Source organism: Equus caballus, chromosome 26 (assembly GCF_041296265.1).
Source record: "Equus caballus isolate H_3958 breed thoroughbred chromosome 26, TB-T2T, whole genome shotgun sequence".
Lineage (NCBI taxonomy): Eukaryota > Metazoa > Chordata > Mammalia > Perissodactyla > Equidae > Equus > Equus caballus.
The window spans coordinates 48,492,611-48,516,094 of NC_091709.1; the positions used below are offsets into that span (position 1 = coordinate 48,492,611).

Consider the following 23,484-nt stretch of genomic DNA (forward strand, 5'->3'; position numbering starts at 1 on the left):
TGTTTAACCTGCAGGATGCATTTGTAAGAACACCAAGCTCCTTGTTCCAATATTTTAGGAACCTGCCGATGTGTGTCTTGACTGGAGAGGAGAATTTCTGCGAGTCATCCAGGAGGCCTTTGAAAAAGAACGGGAGATGCTTAAAGTTGAGCTGCAGCCCCGAGTCGGTGACTCTGATCCCAGGGACTGCAGCTGCCTGTTGGAGAGGCTGGAGAAGGTGGTCCAAGAGCAGGTGAGCACTGCCTCCATTCGCACCCTGGAGCCCCCACTGGTAGAGAGAGTGACAGAGCCTGCTTCTGATATGAATTTTGGTTTCCACGTTGCGCTCGACCTCAGAACATGGCAGTGACTGAGGAGGAAATTCTGCTTCAGTCCAAGTCTAACACTGCATTTTTACACGTAAATTCCATAAACTGGAAAATTCTACGCGTTTATCTTTCTTTACAACCACAGTCTGTTCTGGAAATAACTTGCCTTTAGTTGAAAGCCAAAGAGCAATTCTAAGCGTCCCAGCCAAGATTCTGAGCACTGAGCTCAGGTTGGAGGGTGTCAGTGCTGCGAGTGCCCTGGGAGTCTTGTTTCCACCGGTTCCCTCCTAAGTCCAGACAGAGGGTCTACAGCGGTCAGAGTGCCCCCGGGCATAGGCAAGGCCCAGGAAGCAAGACCAAGGTGCCTTGGAGCAGAGGTGTGTGGGAGCAGAGGGTCCCCAGGGGCCACTGTGTCCGCATCCCACACCACGCATTTGCATGAGTGTCCTCCTGCGAGTTCGTTCTCAGCCCCGGTCAGGGACTAGACTCAGAATCACCATGCTTGTACCGGTGAAGCTGAAGGCGCAAGTTTGCAGAGGGTGGGCCGCTTGTCCCTGGAGCCACCAGCACCCTGACTGGCCTGCCCTTCGCCAGCCCTCCGGGTGTGCTTGCTTCTCATCCCGTTTTCCCATTTGGGTGGGCACTCCTCCCTGGCAGAGCCCTCTGTGGGGCTGTGAAGTTCCGTCTGACTCTGCTCTTCTTCCTCCACCCACCTGCCCCCAGGGAGACCTGCAGGAGAAGTCCTTAGAGCACCTGCGCCTGTCTGACAGGAGCAGCTTGCTGTCAGAGATCCAGGCTCTGCGCGCCCAGCTGCGGCTGACGCACCTGCAGAACCAGGAGAAGCTGCAGCAGCTGTGCACAGCTCTGACCAGCGTGGAGGCCCGAGGGAGCCAGCAGGAGCACCAGCTGCGCAGGCAGGGTGGGTGCTGCCCCTTGTGTCCCAGCCCTGAGAAACATGCCCACCTGATGTCCCCCTATGGGTAAGGTGGCACACAGGTTCACGAGCCCCTCCCGCACCCAGTGCTGGATCTGGTGGCAGGAGTGGTGTCTTGGTCTCTCCAGGTCCCCGGCTGCAGCAGCAGGCGGCCTCGGCGTTAGAACACTGGCTGGGTTCATAGAACTCTGAGTAAAAATGACCCTGAGAGGCCCATCAGGGTGGAGAAGGGGCCCCCGCCAGGGTGGAGGCCTTGCCAAGGGTCCCAGCGGATGAGGGGAGCCTGCGTGGATGCAAGGGTGCTGGGCACCAGCAGGACCATGTCTGGGAGAGTCTCTGGAGCTCCCACTAAGCTTCAGCAACCTATTATGGGTTTCTACATTTAAGTTAGATTTTGGGGGATTTTTATAGACACTCACGTCATCTGTGAGTAAGAAACACTGTATGTTTCCCTTTCCCATCGGCCTCCTTTTCTTGCCAGTCACACTGGTACGGCCCTTGAGCTTGACGGTGACTAGAGCCCACGGCAGATGTCCAGCCTGCTCCAGCCATGGGGACGTGCTCCACCTGTTCCCCTTCAATATGGCATCTTCACAGATGCTCTCTGTTGCTCTAGCAACTGCTTCTCTTCCTAGTTTGGATGCTGAAGGATGGACCAGTTCTGTCCAGTGAGCAGCCTTGTGTTCGTGCCAGGACCCTGCTTAGTCTGTTGTCCTCTGTACATGTCTGGACTAGATTTACTCACATTTTGCACCTGTTTTCATGAGGGATACTGGTCTCTAGTTTTCTTTTGCTTTTAGTGTTGGAGTATCACCAGCCTCGTGATGGACTGGCATGTGTCTCCTCCCCTTTGGCTTTCCAGAAGAGTTTGTATAGAACCGGGTTTATTTTTCCCTTAAGTCTTGGAAGAATTCTCCAGTGAAGCTGTCTGGGCTGGAGTTGTCTCTGTCAGGTGCTATTAAGCATAGCAGTGGCGAGTGGGCTGACGTTCTAGGATGACTCTGGGGGTGGTCACATCTGGTGTCCCCGCACCACGCAGGATGGGCTCTGAGTGGCCTCGGATTTGCTGGTCCATCTTGTCCCAGCTCCGAACTCTGCCTTTGGGGACACCCTGACCTGAGAAGCTACCCCTGGGGAGCCACATCATGTCCTGTAGCCTATGCAGCCACTATGGGTCATGCCCACTCTCTGCCTGTGTGTCTCTGGGTGCTCCCCAGCCAAGAGGGCAAGGCCTGGTGCTGTGCCTGATGGAGAAGCTGGCGCCAAGCCAGTGAAGAAACATGTCCCCAACTGTCCTGACTCTGTCAGAAATAGTGGCTCTAGGTCCTCAAAACTTCATTTCCCCCAAAATGAATACATCCACATCCCTTGACTAGTTTGCTTTTAATTTGTTGAATCATTCGTAGGCCCACTTTGGACTCATGAATAATGCTATTTTATGTTCTTTAATCTCTTTCTTAGTTGAGTTACTGGCATATAAGGTTGAACAGGAGAAATGTATAGCAAGTGACCTGCAGAAAACCCTGAATGAAGAGCAAGAAAAAGCAAACGATGTTCGGAAGCTCCTGGTGGTGGAACAGAATGCAGTCAGAGATTTGAAATCTGAGCTCTCTGAGTGTAAGCAGGACAACGAGAGGCTGTTAGCATCCCTCAACGATGTGCAGAAGGAGGTCCTGCAGCTGAGGTACGGGCCATGGCCTGTCACCAACACGCAGCTCCTTCTTGCCCCTGCATGGTCATCAGACTTTGTGTTGAATAACTAATGGGAGTTACGTAGTTCTTGCCACATTCTTCTTGGTGTTGAGGTAAAAGGGAGCCTCTGGTGTGCCGGGTGTTTTAATGGACGTTAGAGAAGAGCACCGGGTCCCGTGGGTTAATAAAGTGGGAAGGAGGGATTGAGCACTTGTGCAGGTCACGAGGAGGCAACAGGGCTCTGCCCTCCCCATCCTGGGAGCCCCTGGCCCCCGGGTGCTGGCCTCCCTTTCCGAGCATTCTGTGACGTGGGTGTGGCGGCCTGTCTCCCCACACAGGTCTGTGCTGGACAGTAAGGAGAACGACCTGAAGGCCGTGCTCCAGGAGCTGGAGAGCGAGCGCATGAAGGAGCGTGCCCTGCAGAGCCAGCTGGAGGAGGAGCAGCTGCAGCACCTGCAGAGGGAAGGCCAGAGCTCCAAGACCCTGGAGGTGACTGGGCAGCAGGGCTGGGCCCCGGGTCACGCATCCCAGCTAGTAGCGACTAGAACCAGGAAGCAGTTGTCCTCTTCCGTGCCCATTATTCTTGTCTGTGATGGTGTGCCCAGGTGACAGGATTTGAGGCAGTGAGCAAGTGCTGTATCTTCAGGTATAATAGTATCTTTGTGGTGACAGACAGCGTGACGGGCACGCAACTCTCATCGTCTCTGAGCGTTTGGTTCTGTAAGGTGCATGCAGCCTCCCTGCTGCCCGCCTGCACAGAGCGCAGCCTCACGTTTATCCTGGGTCACACGGGATACATGGTGGTGACCTGGCTTCCATCTGGGTGGAGGCTGTGATGTGACTGCTTGTCTGGCAGGTGCTCTGTAGTCCTGAACCAGCTGACCATCGGTTCATGGTGAGGGTGAAGCTTCTTCAGCAGCACAGAGACCAAGGTTCAGTGCGGGATGTATATGCTCTTGAGTGTCCTGCGTGTTGTGATTCTAAGGAAGGAGAATGAAGCCAGGATGTGTATGTGCATTTACTCAATGCTTCTTTCAAAAAAGTATTTCATCCATGATTAAAAAAATAATGATCATACTTCTTTTATCCATAGGATAAATTTCAAAAGGTGTAATTGCTTGGAAACTTGGGCAGGAAAACTATTTAGATACTTTTCTTCTTGATTTTATTTTCCCCCGATATAGGAGTTAAGAATATCTTTGGAGAAGCAATATGCTCAGAGTAATCGACTGTGTGTTGCATTAAAACATGAGCAAACAGCAAAGGACAACCTTCAGAAGGAGCTGCAGATCGAGTACTCGCGCTGTGAGGCGCTGTTGGCGCAGGAGCGGAGCCAGCTCTCCGAGCTGCAGAGGAGCCTGGAGGTCGAGAAGGGCCGCTCGCTGGAGCTGTCTGAGGCCTTACAGCACGAGCGCCTCCTGACGGAGCAGCTGAGCCGGAGAACACAGGAGGCCTGTGCTCACCAGGAGACCCAGGTGCATCACGCTTTGCTGCGGAAGCTGAAGGACGAGAAGGCCCGTGTGGTGGAACTGCAAGCAATGCTTGAGAAGGTGCAGCAGCAAGCCATGCGCTCTCAGCGGCAGCTGGAGGCCGAAGTTCATAAGCGCTGTCAGGAGCTGCAGAAAGAGAAGGAGGTAAGTGTCTCGCTGAGATCCACTGTGGAGGCCCTGCAGACCCCAAAATCACAGCTGAGATGTTATCTGGAGAGAGAGGGGGAGAAGCCAGCATGGCTGCAGACAGAGTTAGAACAGTTACACGCGGGAGTGGCAGACCAAGAAGGACGCAAGGCCACGAGGAGAAGAGCAGAGACGAGGCAGAGCCAAGCAGATGCGGAGAAATGGGAGCAGCGGCAGAGAGACAAGGAGAGACTGGTGAGAGCCGCCGTCAGCCAGATATCAGCCCTTAGCAGCATTGCCATCGGAGGGTTAGCACAGTCCCGTGTGACGTGGGGTTTGTTCAGGCTCCGTTCTGACTTGTTGGCTGTGTGTGTCTCTTCACGCTGCACACTCCAGTTGCTACCCTTTGTAGCAGGGTCAAAATGAGGAAGTGTGAGTCATCCAACTTTGTTCTTGTTCAAGATTGTTTTGTTGCTTTCAGGTGACAAGCTTTGCACTTCTTTTGTTAAATCTATTCCTAAATATTTTATTATTTTTTGATGCTGTTGTAAATGGAGTTATTTTTTTAATTTCATTTTCAGATTGTTCATTGCTAGTGTATACAGTTGATTTTTATATATTGATCTTGTATTCTGCAGCCTTGCTAAACTTGTTTATTAGTTCCAATATTTTTTTAATGGATTCCTTGGGATGTTCCATGTACAAGATCATACCGTCTACAAATAGACGTAGTTTGATTCTTCCTTTCCCATCTGGATGCCTTTTGTTTCCTCTTGAGTAGCTGCCGTGGCTGGAACTTACAGTGCAGCGTTGAATGAAAGTGGGGAGGTGACATCCTGGTCTTGTTAACGATTTTAAGGGAAGCTTTCAGTCTTTCACAGTTAAGTGTGATGGTAGCTGTGGGACTTTTGTAGATGCCCTTTATCAGAGGAAATTCTTTTCTATTCCTAGTTTATTCAACATTTTTTTATCTTTAATCATGAGACAGCATTGAATTTGCCTTTTCAGTGATCTTTTGAGATCTGTGGTTTTTGTCCTTTGTTCTCTTGATTTGGGTATAATGTTGATTTTCACATGTTGGGCCATCCTTGCATTCTTGGGATGCATGACACTTGGTTTTGGTGTGTAGTTCTTTTTTGTGTAGTGCTAGATTCAGTTTGCTAGTATTTTGTTAAGGATTTTACATCTATGTTCATAAGGGATATTTGTCTGTAGTTTTCTTTTCTTGTGACATGTCTGATTTTGATATCAGGATGGTTTTGGCCTCACAGGTTGGATTGGGAAGTGTTCGCTCTTTTATTTTTTGCATGAGCCTTATTTATGTAAACCAGAAGCCTTTGTTTCTGAGAAGATTATGTCCTGTGTCTTCTCATGGATTGATATTTTCCCCTCTTGAAAAATGTTTTTAAAAACCTTAAAATACCTTCGCTCTTTCTGTTTTGTTTTTTGTGAAATTATAAAAAGTTTTTTAAAACACCCAAGGAAAACAAATGGCCTGGTCTTTGTAGTGGTTAGCTTGCCATGAAGTCGTCGAGAAGTGTGTGTGTTTCTAAGAATGAAACTCTAGGTTTCTAAATGTTACAAGGATAAGTCAGATTCCAAAATGCTATAAGATTAGTTTTGTAAGTTTGTATGAGGGATGTGAGTACTATTTTTTAACAGCTTTGTGGAGATACAGTTTGTACACTGTGGAGTTCACCAATTTAAATTGCACAATTCAGTGTTTTTTGGTATATTCAAAGAGTTGTGCAGCCATCGCTAGGCAATTTCAGAACATGTTCATCACCCCAAAACAGAACCCCATACCCTCCATTTCCCTCTTCAGCCCCCAGTAACTACTAATCTACCTTCTGTTTCTGTGGATTTGCCTATTCCAGACATTTCACATAAATGGAATTATGCGCTCTAGTGCCTTTTGTGTCTGGCTTTTTTTGTGGTGTTTTTGAGGTTCATCCACATTGTAGCTTGTGTCAGCAATGATTGATACTTTTTGCTCTGGTAAACAACCTTAAAAATCCTAGTGTTTTGTCACCAGCAATCTTGGAAAGTGGAAGAATAGTTTGGAGGTGACAGAGTGAGCAGAGTGTGGCCGGAAGGGGTCCCAAGTTGGTATGTGAAGGAGGCGAGTAGAATCAAGCTCCTGCGTGGGCCTTGGTGATTCAGGACCCCCAGAATGTGTTCAAGCTTGTGTGTGTGTGTGCGCGTGTGTGTGTGTTGGCCTTTTTTCCTTTGGGAAGAGGGGTCTGGTAGCCTTCATGTTCTTCTCAGAGGACTTCCCCAAACCATATAGAAAGTTTTCAGACAAACCCTTTTATTTAATTTTGGGGTTTTTTTGGTAAAAATGAGTGGTAACTTGATTGCTTAAAAACATAAAGACAAAGAAAATGTTTTCTAAGTTAAATTAATAACTATTCTTCATGATGCACCTTGATATGTGTTTTTAAGTGATGTAGCCCTTTTGGTGTTATTTTTACTGTAGACGGTTAATTTGTTCAGGATTCTACAATCATTTTCTAGTCATAGTGGCCGAGACCTCCCAAGGTAGTCATTTCAGGGCCAGTTTCATCTTTTCTAAACAAAATAAACTTGTCAGTCCCCTCGTGTCTTACTTTCTCCATCCGGAAAATAGATCAATAACAGTCCCTGTTTCCTCACAAAACTGAGCATTAACTGAGATGATGTCAGCAAGGGCAAGTCTGTAAACTGCATCCCTGAGAAGGTGCACAGCCAGAAAGCGCGTGGTCTGTGTTGTGCACAGGCCGCCTAGTTGGAGGCTCAGCTGGGTTCTTGGCTTCTGAGGTTCTTTCCCCAACATGGTGGAGCCTTGTCTGCGTGACTTCAGTCACGGGGACGACTCTTGCCTGTTCCGTCTTCATTTCCCCACTAGGAGGCCCCTCACCTGTGGAGGCTCTGCCATGCACTCTCCCCACCCCTGCTGCCCTTCTCACACTTATCACTTGTCGGCTGGTTTCTCCCAGGCACCACTGTTGTGAAGAGCATTTCACACGGGGGGAGGTTTCCGTTTGTCGAGGCCTTCCGTGACTCGGCTGCCCCAGCTTGACGGTGTGCGTGTGTTCAAGTGACTGTTCGTGTGTGGGAGCGTGTTCATGTGTGGGAGCGTGTTCCTGTGTGCTTATCTCCGTGCGTCAGCATGTGTGTGCAAGTTTTGTGTGAGTGCACGTGTGTTGGCACGCACGTGTGGGTGTGTTGGGGGTGGGGAAGCAGAACTTGGCCTGCGAAGCTTCATCCTGTCTCAGCGTTGCAGGCTCCTCTCCTCTTCCCTCATGCCGACCCTGGGCCTGGTGAAAGCCTAATAGTTTCCAGAAATAAAGATAAAAACTTTACCACTGAAACTCTGGAGTGATCCATGTTACACCCGAAACCCCTGGTGTGGAGGGTGTTGGGTGACCTAGTTTGAGGGGTCTGGATGGAGGGCAGTGTGTAGAGCAGCCCCCGCCCCCAGGGACCTGGTGCTGGGGGGTATGCCCATGTGCACTGCTGGGCTATGGTCTTCTGCCTCTGGAACGTGTGCAAAAGTCTTCTCTGTGGTCTTGCCCTTGACAACAGCGAGAATTGGAGTTACAGCGCCAGCGCGATGGGCACAAGATCACGCAGCTTCAGCAGACGGTGAGAGAGCTGGAGGCAAAGGAGGCCGCACACCTCTGCCCGGAGTCCCAGCGTCTCCGAGAGCAGCAGCAGGATCTGGAGAAGATTCGGCAGCAGCTGCTCTGTGCTGCTGGGCTTCTGACCACCTTCATCAACCAGACTGTAGACAGGTAAATTCCTTAGAACTGACTAGGACCATGTGATCATGCACCTGCTGTAGCAAGAAAAATTCTGAAGTTTGAGCGTGTCTTTGATTTCAGGTCCATGTTTTAATGAAACTGACTCTCTCTCTTTTCCCATGTGTTTGGATGAATTAGCGGGCAGCTTTCTCCTGAAAGGTGTTGACAAAATTGTATTCTTTGCATTCTAATATGAGAAAAAAATCCAGGTTTGTTCTAGATCACTTCTCCCCATGTCCCTTTACAATTGTTCCCCACCCAGAGGGGCCGCTGGCGTGTGGCCAACGGTGTGCTGTGTCTGCCTTCCCCGAGGCCCTGGAACTGCCGCTTACGTGACCAGGATGTGTCCATGTGGTTGAGGAGCCAAGACCCATGGTGTTTTGTATGAACAGAAAAATTAGTGTTTGCCTTTTCAGCAAATACAGGCCTGCTGTTTGCACAGTAATTGGGTTTAATTCATGGAGCATCATGGCCTCTAAGCCAGCTTTATTTAGGACAGTATTTTAACAACCGACAGAGAATCCCAACAGAAAGCCGCTATAGGAGGCCTGAGTGCTGAGGGAGCCTTGGTGCTCACTGGTCAGTAGCTGGAGGTTTCTGGGCTTCACAGACCATCCACCCTGGGGCTGCGCTGCCTCACGCCTGCCACCATCAGTAGAGGGGCTCCCAGCCCCACCCTCTGGGGACAGAACACGGCTCAATGAAGTAATGCACAAGCCTGTTCACGGTGGCCCATGAACAGCCATTCTGGAACCCTGGGGGATGCCTCACTCTCCCTGGGGGCTGTCCAGACCCATCCTCTCATCTCTTCAGCATGGATTTTCTCTGTGTCTTTGGATAACTGTCAGATGGGATCTGTCTGAACCTTTTAAACATTCATTTATTTTACAGGACAATTAGCAATTGGACAACATCAAATGAGAAAGCAGTGACATCTTTATTGCATACGTTAGAGGAACTCAAGTCTGAGTTGAGCATGTCCAGCTCCTCCCAGGTGAGAGATGGCGTGGCCACTGCCCGGGTCCCCCAACCCTGCCCTGTCGTGGAGTTTCCTTTTATTGTGACTGCTTGTTCCTCCCTTCCTCAACTCCTTTTCTGTTTTAAAGTTTGCCATGTGGGTGAGTGAGCCGGTGGCTCCCATGTGACATGTGGATGGGTGACTCTCTGTGTCGCCCCTAGAAGTCTGCGTGACTTTGCTGGCTCCCCTCCTCCTGTGTGGGTGTCAGGGACTCATGTGCACTTTCTCTGTTGCTGCTGCCACAGGCCTGGTGTGCCCTCAGGTGGGTGCTGATCTGTGCTGCTCGGAGGGCAGACACCCCAGGGCTGCTCCAGCCCAGCCTCTTCCTCCTCACTCATGTTGAGAGCCTGAGCCAGAGATGAATTCCTGAGGCCTCCTGTGAAATTCTGAGCCCCTGGCAGCTGCATCTGAAGGTGTTTAGGAGTCTTGGTTGCTGATAAAAATTCCTGATAAATGTTCTGTGACAGTCATGAAATCATGAGGTTTACTGTGAAAACAGCACACGTGTTAGGCAGCAGGAGAGCTGACTGGCTTGCTCTCTTTGACCCCACTCTCAACTCTGACCCCACTCTTAACTCTGACCCCACTTCCCCTCTGACCATGCTCTCGACTCTGACCCTGCTCACCCTCTGACCCCACTCGCCCAGTGTAATCAGTTGGTGTGGTGTATCCTGCCTGCTTATCTGTTGGGCACCACAGCACTGCCTTCCTTGGTGGCCCGCGCCTGCTGTGGGCTGAATGTTACTCAGATGTGGGAATGACACCTCTGTTTTAAGCAGCTTATTCATTGGACCCTGTGTTCAGGGATGAACATATGATGCCCCTGGCCACCACGTCCATGCTGCCTGTTTGCATTGTTGTTAGACAGAGGGCTGGGCTCTGGTACAGGTTTACTTTGCTCATACAGCCCAGTTTTGTGCAAAGTCTATTTCATGGAGGATTGAAGAGAAATGTAGTTTGATGGCTTTTATTGTTTCCTCTCCCATAGATGGTCAGCTCTGCCCGGCCCCACAAGCTTCTCACTGAACCCCAAACACATGTAAAATCATAACCCCTGAAAGTAATGAACAATGAAAACCGCAAGCAATGTGCATGCCTTTTAACAGAAAAATTTCTTACACGTTTATTTTTGTTTTTTTCTTTTTAAGAAAAAAATGACAGCAGAGCTACAGATCCAGCTGGTAGAAGTCTTGCTGAAAGATAACGACTCCCTTACGAAAGCCCTCGGTGCAGCGACTCAGGAGAAGGCGGAGCTGTGCAGGGCTGTGTCCCACCTGGAAAAGACCCTGAAGCACCACCTGCTCAAGGGCTGTGCGCTGAGGGTAGGTGTCACGCTGCTCTGTCACGGCTCAGCGCCCGGCGACGGGCCTGGGGTGACGTGAGCCGGGCTGCCTTCACGGCGTGGGCACTGCTGTCCGTTCTTCCTGGTTAGCTGCTGTGAGCTCTGTCCTCCCTCAAGGCCACAATATCTTATTTAACATTTTAGCGAATTTTCTGCTCTGTTCACAGACACGAACACAGATACCCACACACAGGCTTTCACACGTGATCCTTGCTGTGAGATGGTGTTTGACAGATGTTCGTGGAAGGAAATTGTGATTAAGAATATAATGATCTGATGAAATTAGCATTTAATTTGACTTCTGTCTAATTTATAATTTTCTTGACTGTGTAGTTTGATAGACTCTTTTCCTAAAATGCCTGATTTTTTTTTATATTTAAATTGTTTTTTGTTTCTGATTTTCTTTACTTGTTTTAAAATTAAAACTTTTTAAAAAATATTTTTTAATTTACATATGGTAGAATCTGCCTGTTGTTCGTGTGAAGTCATTTGAGTTTATACACGTTTAGAGTCTTGTGCTTGCCGTCACCACCACTGTTAACAGAGTATACAGCAATACATCCGCACCCTGTCCCCAGCATCCTGTCCCCAACACCCTGTTCCTGGCTGCTGCAGGCTCTGACTCAGCCCCTTCCCTGTCATGTGTCTTATCCCGAATGTCATGTCCTTGGGATCACACAGTGTGTAACCTTTTGAAGGGCTCTTCACTTTTTTGATAATGCATTTGAGTCCGTCCTGGGCATCGATGTGTCAATAGCTCATTCCTTTTTATTGCTGAGCAGTGTTCCATTTGCCTGCTGGAGGCTCTCTGGGATGTTTCCAGTTTTTGACTGTTATGAATAATGCTCCAATAAACATCTGTGTGCAGGGTTTTGTGTGGACATAAGTCTCACTTCTCTGTTGTAAATGCCCAGGAGCCGAACTGCTGGGCCCTGAGCTCCGTCTGTGCTCAGCGCTGCCAGAGTGTGTTCCAGGAGCTGTGCTGTTTTGCTTTCCCTCCAGCAAGATGTGAGAGTTGCGGTTAATCTGCATCTTCATATTTGGGGTCGTCAGTTCTTTTTATTTTAGCATTCTGATAGACATGAAGTGGTATCTGTATCTTCTTTGGTGAAGTGTTCGTTAGTGTTTTGCCCATTTTTGAATTGGATTGTTTTCTTATTCTTTTGAGAGTTCTTTATATATTCTGGATTCAACTCCTTTGTCACGTATGTGATTTGCAAATGTTTTCTCCCAGTATGTCCTGTCTACTTTTCTGTGTAGTATCCTTTGCAAAACGAAAGTTTTTAATTTTGATGAAGTCTGTGTATCAGTTTGTTGTTTTATGGAGCATGCCAAGAGTTTTATAGTTTTGCTTTTCACGTTTGGGTCTATGATCCATTTATAGTTAATTTTTATGGTCTGAGGGATAGGTTGAGGATTATTTTTATGCATGTTGATATCCAGTTATTCTGGCACACTTTGTTGAAAAGATTGTCCTTTCTCCTTGAATTGTCTTTGTACCTATGTCAAAAATCAACCAACAATATTTGTGTATATGTATCTGCATTTTCTATTCTGTTCCACTGTTTTATGTGTCTATGCTTTACCAGCTGCCTGATTGATGTAGTTTTATATCTTCAAATCTAGCAGTGGGAATGCCCCAGTTTTTTCATCTTTTTAAAATTGTTTGGTTCTGGTTGCTCTATCCTTTAGTGTAAATTTTAGAACCCTTGCTGGTTATTTTGATTGATCTACAGATTTAACATAATCTCAGTGTGGGAAGAATTGGGAAGATAAAATGGTGCAGCTGCTTTGGCAAACAGTCTGGCACTTCCTCAGAAGGTTAAACACGGAGCTGCTGTCTTACCCAGCAGTTCCTCTGTTAGGTATTTACACAGAGAAATGAAAATGTGTGTCCAGATCAAAACTGGCACACAGATTTTCCTGTCACTATTATCACTCATAACCCAAAAGTGGAAATAACCCAGATGTCCATAAATAGATGATTATTCGGCAATGAAAAGGATTGAAGGACTGATACGTGCTGCAGTGTGGATCAGCCTCAAACATGTTATTAGTGAAAGAAGCCAGTCACAAAAGACCGTATGTTGTGTGATTCCCTTTATATGAGTTGGGATGTGTTCTTTCCTCTTGTTTTCTGGAAGAGATTGTGTAGATCTGGTATTTATATTTTTTTCCTTAAATACTTGTTAAAATGCATCAGTGAAACCATCTAGTCCTAGTGTTTTCTTTCTTGGAAGGTTTTCAATGATGGGTTCGATGTTTCTGCTGTTGGTGGGTGAGTATCCTGTAGAAGTTGGTTAGATCCAGTTGGCTGATGGTGTTATTAGTTCTGCAGTAACCTCACTCAGCCTCTTCCTGCTTGTGCTTTCAGTTTCTGAGAGAGGAGTATGTATTGTCTCTGAAGGGAATCGTGGATTTGTCTGTTCTTCTTTCAGCTGTGCCTTGTCTGTTTGAACTCTGTTAGTATGTAAGGCAAAGGGACAAGCAGACTTATATTCTTGACTTATATTCTTTGATGTGAGAAGGTTTCAAGGCTCCACCTTTTTGTCCTGACAAGAGCTGCCATTAGTGTCAATTCACAGCCCTGTGTGCTGCTCTGGAACTTGCTTAGAAAGTGTGTTGAGGTTCCCTGTTCAGGGAGTCCCATTGGGCTGTGTGCACGAAAGCGCAGTCACCAGTAGAACGCCTTTATTCTTTATATGAAAGTTAACAAGGAACTATTTTTAATCAGTAAATCAAAGGTAGGCTGAGAGTGAACTGGTGGAATATTTCCTCTCTCATGTCCAAGATGACTTCTATTCCTAGAGCTTTTCTTTCCAGAAATGACCCAGCTGTGTTTTAGAACCAGGGAAGCATTGGTCCTTTCCTTCTGCCTCATCCAGGAGGTCACGGGAGAGCCGTTACACACACACAGACACACAGACACAGATGCATACACACACACACACACACACACACACACCCTGGATCACAGGCTCCTTCTTCCTCTCAGTGGTGCCCTGGGCTTGTGGGTTGGCATGACCAGGATGCCTTTGATTTCTCTTCCTAACTGCTGGACTGAGGGCACTGACCATGTGGCCCCAGCGAGTGCTTTGAACCCCCTTTGGTTTCAGGGACAGGCAGGTCCTAGTCATCTGTTGTGAGTGGCACCTTTGCTCCCCTCACTGTGGGACCCTTCTCCTTCTATTAATGTATTCCCCACTGGAACTCTGGGGTCCTCTGCACACTGTAGGGTCCTGACCATGCTGCATGTGTTCAAACTTGTTGCCTGGTCATGATGGCCTCTCTGCACGGTGCCCGTCCCTTGGCGTGAGTGGCTCCTGTGTGGAGCCCTCGCTGAAGTTTCTAGGAGAGTAATTTCATGGTGCTAGAGCAGAGCCAGGAGTTAGCATTTCTAGGTCTAGGGAATATGAGGATGTTTAATGAGAGTAAAGCTTTCAATTCAGGGTTATTTCACAAATACTTGTTTTTTTGTTTTTAATAAAAATGTACCCTTTGGGCAATCCTACTTGAGTAAATGGCATTTAATAATCGCTGCGAAAGTGTTAATTATCTGCTTCATGATATCACGTAAGAATTTGGGCACCACAGAAGAGATGCTGAAGGTGGACGTAGGCATGGTCGTGTCCTGGCATTCGGGAGACATGGACCCAGCCTCCTGAGAGCCCCCAGCGCTACCTACCACCCATGGGGCCCCATAATGGAAAGGTCCTGGGGAACAGCCATGGAAGAAACAAGGTGTTTGAATGTGACCTTCTCCTTGGCATTGGGGTTGGGAGCAGTCATCTCCAGCCTCCTCTACTCTTAGCCACTCTTCCTAAGATGTTCTGATGTAAGAACAACTGTAGATTGGTGGTCATCAGAGGACAGGGGAGTGGGGGAGGGCGAAAGGGGCAAAGGGCATATGAGTACGAGGACAGATGGCATCCAGACTCCTCTTGGTGAGGAGCGTGAAGCAGTCTCTACAGAAGGAGAAATACAATGATGCACTCCTGAAGTGATACAATGAAAAATGAGTAAATAAAAGATCACTCTGTAGCTGGCGCTGTCTGTGTTTGTTTCAGAAGTCAGACAGGTCTGCCTGGAAGCAGGACAGAACGGTCCTGCAGAGCTCACCGCGACAGCCAGACCCAGGACTGCCCACGCCGGCTGCAAGTGATGAAGCAAAAGTCTGCAACATCAAAGTAAGGCTAAGCTGAGGCCTGTGTCAGGTGTATAGAGCGTGGTATAGTTGGTGCTTGTTATTTAAGACTTTATATTTTTAGAGCAGTTTTAGGTTCATAGCAAAATTAAAGGAAAGGTATAGACATTTCCCATTTACCCCCTGCCCCACACATGTGCAGCCTCCCCCACTGTCAACATCTTCCCTGAGTGGTACACCTGTTACAGTCCATAAACCTGCATTGGCACGTCATTGTCACCCAGAGTCCACAGTTTCCGTTAGGTTCGCTCTGCGTGTTGTGTGTTCTGTGGTTTTGGACAAACGTATAATGACGTGTCCACCTTTCTACCATCATACAGAGTAATTTGTCCTAAATATCCACTGTGCTTCTCCTGTTCATCCCTCCCCCATGCTGTCTAACTGGCGCTTTTTAAAATCCTGGGTTTGCTCATTGTAGCAGGCAACAGCATTGTCAGGACCTAGAGGTTCTCCTCTGCCTGGACATAGTTGCCAACACATGTGTCAAATGTGTGCCTGTTAGCAGAAGACATGCTGGTTCTAGCAGTCAGGTCATTTCAGATAAGGGAAGTTAAAGAGAATAACCTTTCCTTTGAAACTTGGTCTAGTTGTGTACAAATACGTTTCTGTGCTCCTGAGTGAAACGTGTGATGCTTTGAGTCATCAGATAATCGTCTGCAGCCTGAAGAAAATCCTAGACCAGCAATTCACTAGTCATCTTTTTTTTGTTGTTTTTTTTTTTTTGAGGAAGATTAGCCCTGAGCTAACATCTGCCGCCAATCCTCCTCTTTTTGCTGAGGAAGACTGGCCCTGAGCTAACATCCATGCCCATCTTCCTCTACTTTATATGTGGGACACCTACCACAGCATGGCTTGCCAAGCGGTGCCATGTCTGCATCCGGGATCCAAACCAGCGAACCCTGGGTCGCCGAAGCGGAATGTGCGAACTTAACCGCTGCGCCGCCGGGCCAGCCCCAAGTTGTCATTTTTGATAATGACATACAAGCTGTGGGCCCTCTCTTAAGGGGAAATTGCCTATTAGGACATGGGGACCAACCTCTGGGTACAGTTCAGGGGGTTTCCACAGCCTGCCCCTCACCCCAGTGATGTCCATGGAACCTGTGATGAGCCCCCAATCCCGCTCCCAGTTGGACCTTACTTAGTGTCAAATTCATGGTGCCCTCACAGGGGCCCATTCGATGCTGTGGAAAGGACATCTGTGGTCTCCATTTTGTCTGATAAACAAGGTCGAACTCTGAACAGCAAGGTTGTCTCTGGTTACAGATATCATGCAGGGCTGACTTCGTGGTAATTTGCTGAGGAAAAAAATAGTCCGATTGTTTGTAAAGCACATCAGCACTCACGTGCTATAATAGGTTTGTCAGCAGGATGTCTTGGCTCCATGATTAAGTTTTACCTTTTTTTTTCTTTTAGATGGAAAAATTGTACTTGCATTATTTGAGAGCAGAAAGCTTTAGAAAAGCTCTGATTTATCAAAAGAAGTATCTTTTACTGTTGATTGGTGGATTCCAGGACTCTGAACAAGAAACACTCTCCATGATTGCTCATTTGGGAGTATTTCCTTCCAAAGCAGATAAGAAAGTTACCACATCTCGTCCTTTCACAAAGTTTCGAACTGCAGTCAGGGTGGTGATTGCAATATTCAGGTAACATTAAGACATGTACTGCCACCGTCTTCGTGAATGGGAGACATGTGGTGGTGGTTTTAGTCTTTGAATCTCTGCAGTTGTCTTCTGTTTTAAGATGAATGACATTGAGGCCTTAAAGAAGATAGAGATGAGGCTTGACTTTAAGAAAGCATGTGTAAAATTGTCTTCTAGAAGGAAAAGATTTAAGGATGCCTTTTTATCAGAAAAGAACACTGTGCCCTTAATGGGTCTAAGGGGTCCCTCGCCAGGACAGGCGCATCTGACCAAGTTTAAAACTGCATTTCACGCCTTCAAATTTCAGTTTCTTGTATTTTAGTCAAATTTGTGTGACATAAAAGGGGGTAGGTGCATAGGAATACGTGATCCACCTGGTGGTGGCCTTTTATGGCGCAAGGGTGTTCCAGTCTTCACCCGTGGACCTGGCCGTGAACCCCCACTCTTGGGGGAGGGGAGGAGGAGCCTGCTGCAGGGTGCAGGGCCCTCTGTCTCCAATCTCCATGCCGACCTGCCCCAAGCGCCTGCCTGCCCAGCCCTGCCCATCTGCCCCATCCACAGGCGTCACTCACTCTCCTCAACCGTTATTTGCATAGAGCGTCAGTTTTGGAACAAAGGTGTGACTTCCTGGTGTGATTGGGAATTTTGACCATTTCAAAATTAACACATAAAAATCCGTTCTATTGTATAATTGTAAAATTCACTGAATTTCTAAAAGTGTTTTCCCACTAAGAATTGTGCAGCTCTGTCTGCTTCGTGATGCCCATAGAGGTGCCTTCTCCAGGCCATGCTTACCTTTGTCTGTGGGAACGGGCACAGAGGGGCAGACTGTGCTGCAGAGAGCGGGTGGGAGTCCTAGTCCTTTCAAAGACCCAGCACTGTTCCCATCCAGTGCAGCCAACTGGGCAGAAGCCCCGGTTTCAGGGGGCGGCCTTGTCAGCCTCAGGGCACTTATTAGTCCCCTTACCCCTGAGTTCTCCCTAACACACACCATCCACCCACATGTCTGTCTGTATATTGATCTGTCCATCCTATATTTTTGGAGAGAATGCCCAGATGAGGACAGGTGAACAGACCATACCCTGCCTCCCATCTTCCTGTCAAGGGGGAAGGTCATTTGACTGCAGCCGTAATTTTAGCATGAAGCAGAAAATGCTTTCCAGGAGGACCCTGGGGCTCACAGAGGCCGGGGGGCTGCCCGGGAGGCCTCCTCTGGATGGGGCTCATCTGGAGAATCTGTGATGTCTGCCAAGCCATGGAGGAGGGAAGTTGCAGACGTGATGGACTTGAGGGGCCATCCTAGGAGAGGGGTCTAGGACCCCCCACACGGCTGCCTCTCCCGTCACCTGATGTGGCACTCCTCACCTTGACATCCCCGCCCACCATCTGAGTGAAAACGCACGAGGGCAAGGGACTCTGTTTTGCTCCCCGCTGACTGGGTGTTGCGGACTCATTTTGAACTGGAGTCTGACAGATGCCAGTCAGTGGGGGTCAGGCGGGGTCAGGGCAGGAAGGTTCTGGGCTGCAGATGTCAGGTCATCAGATCGCTGCCCTGTGTGGGTTGGCCATGAAGAAACAGAGTCCACCCACGTTCTGATTCCAGTTGTTGGTCACGTTGGACTTTCATTGCTCTTTTCACTCCTGTTTTGCTCTAGTTTTCAATGTTTTGTCTCTTTTTTTTTCATAGATTACGTTTTTTGGTTAAGAAATGGCAAGAAGTAGATCGGAAAGGAGCTCTGGTGCGAGGCAGAGCACCCCGGCCAGGTGGGACTATGGCGGTTCCCTTAACTAACTGCGTTCATCAACTCCACCTGCACGCGCAGCCTCTCACTGACATGCTGGCCATTTCTCAGTGCCCGTGGGGCCGTACTGAAGCTCAGTGAGAAATGAGTAACTTCAGTCTGGGCAGTTGTCAAAGAGGCAAAATGGTTTTTGAAGGAAAATGGTGTTTATGTTGGAAACAAGCACAAATAAAACCACAGTTTGTACAGTTAATGAATCAGTGTGGTACGGAGGAGCAAATGGTGATTGAAAAATACAGAAATGCTTAAGTATATTGACTAATAGCTTATTTTTAATACAAAGTCTTTTTTATTCTCCAAAATCAAGTGAAGTTCTGCTTCATGCTGCTGCACCTCTCCTTTGAGAGCGTCATTGCTTGCTTTTGGCTCAGTCACATCTTGTCTCTGCAGCTCTCTGCCCCCACGCAGAACAAGAGCAGGCCTCTGCAGAGGTCACTGCCTCCCACCCAGCATATAGGGACATAGCCCCTGGTCCTGTGGGGCCCTGGCACCCAGAGGGGAGGCTGCAAGCGGGCACTGCCCCCAGAGCTCTGCCGACCATGGCAACTGGGGTTGTCTGGCAGTGCTGATCAGCTTTGATTTCCACACATTGTTACTTCTTGAAATCAGATTGCTTTGTCAGCCTTCAGGCCTTCAGGAAAGTTTGCCTCCCACCTAGGTGCATCTCGTGGTCTCCAGGGTTTCTGCCCCTCCCTCTCCTGAGCCCACACCTCAGAGCTGGGTGGAGGAGACCCCAGCCCAGGTTCCCCTGGCACTCTCCTACCTCTGTCAGGGCCCTGTGCACTCCTCCAGGGCGCTGCCCATACAGAGGCCAGGACTCAGGGTCAGCTTTGTAGGAGTAAAGTACAGGTGATCAAAACTTAGGTTTTTTCTAGAGCTTTTTAAAATACAACTTTTGTAACTTGAGTACTTTAAAAATGTTTTGAAGTCGCCATGCAGACTCTTAAAAGCTTATAAATTTAAAATTTTGGTAGATGGGCCTTCCTGCTAAAATGTGTTCATCTCTTTTCCTGATCCCTCTGTTGTGCAGTGATTCTGGGGGAAGGATTCCTGGGGCCACAGCAACAGCAGTCTCCACCTGAAACCAGTGAATCCCCAACCCGGGACGTGTCTTCCAGCCACACCAGGGACCCTGTGCCAAAAGCCTCACCTCGCAGGAGGGAAAGGTGAGTTGTGGGGCCTCTAGCCACTTTCCATGTCAGAGTTAGATGGGACCTGGTCTGTAGCCCATCAGTAGGAGCTCAGTCTGTAGAGACAAGCTGCCATGTGTGGAGGTGTCCTTGGGCCGATCTGTGTGGGTGCCCAGACCTCCCTCTAACGAAAGGGGGCCCCCAGGCACAAGTAACCCCCCCACGCAAGACCTTAGTTGGCTTTACTTAATGTCTTTTCTGTGGGATTTGGGGTTTTTTACACATATAATGTGCCTTTATACTTAACGACTCCATTGGCATTGAGATGTTACAGCAACAATGTTAAACATCTATAAGTTATTTGGGGGAAAAACCTTTTCAATTAAAAAAATAGTTAAGAAGAGTTGTGGCTAGATTGTAGAACATAATTTTGTTTAAAAACTAAAGTGAAAGATTTCCACAGTGACTATGTGTAATTGTTATGATTTGAGGCCCACATAGGGATTTGATGTAATATGTTGTGGCCTGTCAAGAGACGTGTCGTGAATCTTAATTATCTTCATCACAAATTACACCCCATTTTCCTGACCATGAGATTTCTCATCCAAGTGTTACTTATGAAAGATGTGATTTCCATTTCTATCTCTCTAGGTTGAACCGTGTAAATAATCCTATTTAAATGCTGAAATGAGGTATTCTAGATTACGAGTCATTCATTTAATTCTTTCAGTTATGACTTTTCCAGTATTTGGAATGTATCTTTAAAGTGTATAGAAAAGTTCAGTTTATGACTTGCACATTCTCACATTAAGAACCATGTAGGTGTGTCATCTCTTTTCCCTCTGTGTGTGCTTTCCTAGTATTCTAAAATGAGCAGGCTCTACTTTCCTGAGTGCAAGGCACATCATCCATGTCTGCCATCAGGCTAGCAAGGCATGAAATGCTAGCATTTACTCTTTCACTCCGTGGCCTCTGGTAGATGATAACGTCTCCATACAAGCTGTGTTTTGTGAGTGTAACCATCTCTGGTGTCACTATCCTGACGGAGAAACAATATGCACAAGTGTCAGTGGCACCATGTGTCACGTGCCAGCACAGGCACAAATGAGTCTCACCTCTGGGCAGCTGAATGTTTCAGCTCACTGTGCATCTAGCTTTTGATCACCTCTGCTAATCATGTCCCACTAGCATATGTGATTCCTCAAAGAAATGTCTTTTGAAAGTTTTGGCTTTGGCCCAGCCCCAGAGCAAGGCAGGGAATGTACCAGTGTGAGTCCGTGTGGGCCTCGAAGACCGGTTCTGTTCGGGGAGGGCAGAGATTCTCTGTCTGGGGGCTGTGGCACCCCCCCCAGTGCCCGGGTTGGTAACATTTATTGAAAGAGTGTTGAAGTGTGGCCGAGCCCTCTTTTAGGTAGATGGCATGAGGATGACACATTCCCTACCCTGAAAAGAAAGTGAAGAATAACACAGGTGGTGCACCCGACACCTGGCGGGAGACCAGGAGGAAGGGCAGCTGACAGTGGAACAGGACAGTGGCGAGTTTAACCCCAAGTGAAGGGGATATTTAGGGCAATTGGGGAAGGACAGCTCCCTCAGGGCCCAGAGTATAGGTCTGAAGGACGCTGGTGCATAATCCAGTTGAGGGAATAGATTCATACACGAAGATTTAGTGAATAAAATAATATACAATTATTCTTACTCGTTTTAACTATGAGACGGTGTATAGAGGTTTGGTTTTTAAAGCACTATGCAGCACTCTTTTAAAGCCTTACTTTTTTCTTTTGTGGTAAAGAAAGGATAGGAAGGAAACAACCATCTGATTTACCCATTTCCACAGCTTGTCTCGTCAGCAGGACCCAGCACCACTTCCTGTCTGGTGCTCACTGTGTTCACTCTGTTGAGTTCAACTCTTTTTTGTTTATTTCTTGGTCTGGTGGTTTGTTTGTTGAAGATCCAACCCATCCCCAAATTCAAGATCAGAAAGATCCCTGACTGCTTCTGAAGATCCAGAACATTCCTTGACGGAATATATTCACCATTTAGAAATGATTCAGCAAAGACTAGCGGGGGTACAACCAGGTAATAAACGTCCTTCTCTAACTGCTTTTCAAAATAGTATAACCATACCCTAGGAATGTAAAATAATACAGAAAAAACTGCTAGAATTCAGCCTAGTAGTTGTTGTTAGTTTTGGTCTTAATAATCAGCTGTCATTAATAGCATTAGAAGAAAGATTGTAAGTACGAGGACATCTCAGAAATGTGTGAACAGTGTACTTAGCAGTGGGTGTCAGGATTGGTTTGACTGAATGACTAGCTGGGCCTTTTGGTCCTTTCTCTTACACTCATAGGAAACATAAAGATTATGTTGCAGCCAGGATATAATTTATCCAGTGTTTCTTAACCATCATAATTTAAACCACTATATGTTTTAATTGTAATTCTTATTTTTACCAAAAATAAGATTAATTCAGTGGTGGTATTTTAAAATTGTGAAATTATTCTTAAAAGACGTGTGAAGCCTTCTAACAAATTGCTACATCATTTTTACTTATATTTAGATTCCACTTCAAAGAAATCCTGCCGCCAGAAGATTAAACAATGAATAAAATCCTTGTGGCTCTTACCTGTGACAGTTCTATTTAAGGAAAAGATTTGTTTTTCCTTTTTTTAAGAAAAGCTTGTGATGTGGCATGGTGTACTGAGCCCTCATGTGCCTCAGATGCCAATCCCTGAGTGCCATTAATTGCATTGCTGCGAAGCCAAATGGAGTGTTTTCTATGTGACTTTAGTACATTTTAGCTCCTCACCTTCATGAAGTGACGTGTGTGCTCAAGAGTGTCAGACATCTGCCCAGTTCTGTGCGTGTTGGCAGAGCCACCTGCCTGCCTCCAGGATGGGTAAGCAGAGAATGGCTGCTTGTGGCTTATTTTCTTCAAGTGTACAGATGGAAACTCGGTTTCAAAACAAAAAGAATGAAATTAAAGCACTGTTTTATTTGTGAACAGCCCTTGTGTTGTTTTTGGTGTTTTGTTTGTTTTTTAGGAGGATTAGCCCTGAGCTAACATTCACCACCAGTCCTCCTCTTTTTGGTGAGGAAGATTGGCCCTGAGCTAACAGCCATGCCCATCTTCCTATGTTCTGTATGTGGGATGCCTGCCACAGCATGGCTTGATGAGAGGTGCATATGTCTGTGCCTGGGATCCGGGCCACTGCACCACTGAGCTAGCCTACCCCTTGTCTTGTTTTTTAATTTTACTGAGTTTCCTTTTATCACTGGCAAAAAGATAAAATAGAATTTATGTTAAACTCCTGTAAGTCAGAGCTTTTCAGTGGAACTCAAAGTACGCTTCACGTGGTAGAGACAGCCAGCCACTTGCCTTTGCTTACCCTCATGTGGCTGCGTAATTTTATTTTTGTAAGATGCTTCCACCACGTATCTGTTTCTCACAATTATGACCTTTTCATGTTTTACACATGTTTATATCTAGCCAAGGGTCCTTTACCCAAAAACCTATCATACGGGTATATTTATGAGTATCTCATTGTGTTTTTAGGACTTTTGAACATGACATTTATTCTGTTGGTTTAGGTTTTAATTTAAAACAACTTTTTCTAAATCACTGCTTATTTCGGTGATGGATTTTCCTTTCAACCTGCAACCCTGGTACTGTCTGCATTTTCTGCGTATTAGCCAACACTATGTTAAGGTCAACGTTTTACAACCATCTCAACTTTTCCACTGAGTTCTGCACCCTTCTGCTTGATGCTGCTGAGGCTGAGATCTTAGTACAGCCTTAGTAGCAGGAACACAAGAAATGTCTCTTTGGTTTCAGCATCCAGAAAAATAATGATTGAAGTTGATTATCAACTAGTGAATAAATAAATATCCTTGTGCACTAGTGTTAAGTTGACAAGGGAGGGAGGGCTCATTTAAAGCCAGCAGTGGAAGTGAGCATCACACAACTCATTACCATGGGAGTTGATAATTAAAGAGAAAGGGGCATTCAC

At 47.1% G+C, this 23,484-nt stretch overlaps 1 protein-coding gene across 37 annotated transcripts in view; it reads left to right on the top strand.

Annotated features, from left to right (window-relative positions):
* PCNT (pericentrin) overlaps positions 1 to 22,480 on the top strand; it is a 142,014-nt gene extending 119,534 nt beyond the window's left edge. For 25 of the 37 annotated variants that reach the window (XM_023630345.2, XM_023630348.2, XM_070252648.1 and 22 more), the window contains 14 exons: positions 59 to 232; positions 1,032 to 1,227; positions 2,704 to 2,926; positions 3,273 to 3,423; positions 4,119 to 4,805; positions 8,118 to 8,326; positions 9,227 to 9,329; positions 10,502 to 10,675; positions 14,763 to 14,882; positions 16,313 to 16,545; positions 18,230 to 18,306; positions 19,375 to 19,510; positions 21,426 to 21,553; positions 22,035 to 22,480. In XM_023630345.2, coding sequence (XP_023486113.1) covers positions 59 to 232; positions 1,032 to 1,227; positions 2,704 to 2,926; positions 3,273 to 3,423; positions 4,119 to 4,805; positions 8,118 to 8,326; positions 9,227 to 9,329; positions 10,502 to 10,675; positions 14,763 to 14,882; positions 16,313 to 16,545; positions 18,230 to 18,306; positions 19,375 to 19,510; positions 21,426 to 21,553; positions 22,035 to 22,078 — 2,655 coding nt within the window. In that variant the 3' untranslated portion in view covers positions 22,079 to 22,480. The remainder of the gene's footprint in view (positions 1 to 58; positions 233 to 1,031; positions 1,228 to 2,703; positions 2,927 to 3,272; positions 3,424 to 4,118; positions 4,806 to 8,117; positions 8,327 to 9,226; positions 9,330 to 10,501; positions 10,676 to 14,762; positions 14,883 to 16,312; positions 16,546 to 18,229; positions 18,307 to 19,374; positions 19,511 to 21,425; positions 21,554 to 22,034) is intronic. The other 12 variants (XM_023630353.2, XM_070252656.1, XM_070252657.1 and 9 more) reach the window with 1 other exon arrangement.
* Positions 22,481 to 23,484: the final 1,004 nt, after the last annotated feature.